This window comes from Sphaeroforma arctica (assembly GCF_001186125.1).
Source record: "Sphaeroforma arctica JP610 unplaced genomic scaffold supercont1.6635, whole genome shotgun sequence".
In the NCBI taxonomy this organism is placed as follows: Eukaryota; class Ichthyosporea; order Ichthyophonida; genus Sphaeroforma; species Sphaeroforma arctica.
Genome location: NW_014033923.1, coordinates 1 through 1,603, shown reverse-complemented (window position 1 = coordinate 1,603; position 1,603 = coordinate 1). Strand labels below are relative to the sequence as shown.

Genomic DNA, 1,603 nt, shown 5'->3' with positions numbered 1-1,603 from the left:
CTTCTCGACCAGATTATGACGGATAACCTGGTCCTTCTCGGTATTTCGTACTCTGCACTAGCCCATTCCGCGGCACTACACGGCGCAGACCCGATCCGTACCACAGAGGTGGGTACTCTACTTAGTAGGTCAGCAAGCAAATATATGCAACACCGGCCCGAATTGACTCAAGCACATATCTTCCATTGTCGACTCATTTGGTCCAAGCTTCAAACGGTAATTTACTGACCACTTCTTCCCATCAATCATTCCTGAACCACTACAGCGACTATGATAGCCATACCATATGTTCATACATTGTATCATACATACTTGCCATTTTTGAAATAAATATTATTATCCCTAGTAGAAGAAAACCATAAATACGGTTATTTTAACAATTGCCCGTTGATAGAGAAAACCTCGTTCCATGAGAGCGTTAAGTCTGAAATAAGTGAACTCGGTCAGGAGTGTCGTTATGAACGGCGCGTCTGCTGTATTAATTAATCTCGTTCTTACGTGTGTGGAACGAGATTTTCTCTAACAACGGGTAAATGTGAAAATACCAAGCGATCAAGCAATACTTCGGTCCTCACGCATATACACAGCGGGCTACAGGACATCAGGCACGTAGAAAAGTAGATTTGGAAAACGCATATAGGGAATGATAAAAATAAAATGAAGTCTAATATACAGATGATGTGTACGTACTCGCTCTATATGCTCAGGCATAATGAATGTATTGTGTATGTTATTGGTAGGAAAGGTCTCCGACACAGGTGATTTGATTGTGAGACTATCAGTGGAAGACTCTTTCTTCAAATACCCTATAGGATTGACCGCTGCACAGACAAAAGATTTTTTTCGTGCCACAGCCATGTGGATTGCGTACATGTACGTGCAATTCTTGAAAGAGTGGCGGAGATTGGCTGGGCAGGTTCAACTGGACGGCGTCGACACATGGATTAAGCGTTCTAAAGGCCCTAAGATTAATGCTAATCATCCATTGATTGAGCTGATTGCAGATTATGTAAAAAGCAGCCGTGATTTACTTTGCACATATATGCGTGACCAATTTAATCCATTGACAACAGCAAATAGGGGAGCCCTCCGACAACCGCCCACACAAGCTGAAACCGATCTTATGATGGCATACAGGGCTACTAAAACAGAATGTAATACATACAAGGATCGAGGATTGAAAGTAGACGCCATATTAGATTTAAAATTTTTTGATTAAACCAAACGTGCAGATAAATATATTTATATATTTTATTGGTCACATCCTAGATGTACATAGATCTGGTTTGTCCTCATCATTCATGTGCATTGTGATATCAGCTTCTACAGATACAGACGACTTCATCTCAAAGTCTGGGCCAGTATCATACATCGGGGTTGTCTTGCCACCAATCGGTTATTTGGGTCTTAAAGTTGACTAAACCTCTCGCTACCTGGCCACCTGAATCTCGTGGTTAGCTATGTCAGTTTTGATTTTGAACAGTGATATCACACGCCCGCGTAGAGAATTTATAGCACAGAAAGATTTAAACTCCTTCTGTAGAAATACGGCCCCCGGTCAGTCTAAAATATCAAGATCAAACGAGATAACACATTGGTTTTT

At 41.3% G+C, this 1,603-nt stretch overlaps 1 protein-coding gene across 1 annotated transcript; it reads left to right on the top strand.

Annotated features, from left to right (window-relative positions):
- Nucleotides 1-758: 758 nt before the first annotated feature.
- SARC_15733 (hypothetical protein) lies at nucleotides 759-1,219 on the top strand (the record flags this gene model as incomplete). Its single annotated transcript, XM_014290153.1, has 1 exon — nucleotides 759-1,219. A coding segment is annotated over one exon (461 nt), but the record flags the coding sequence as incomplete, so codon positions are not given.
- Between the last annotated feature and the right edge of the window lie 384 nt (nucleotides 1,220-1,603).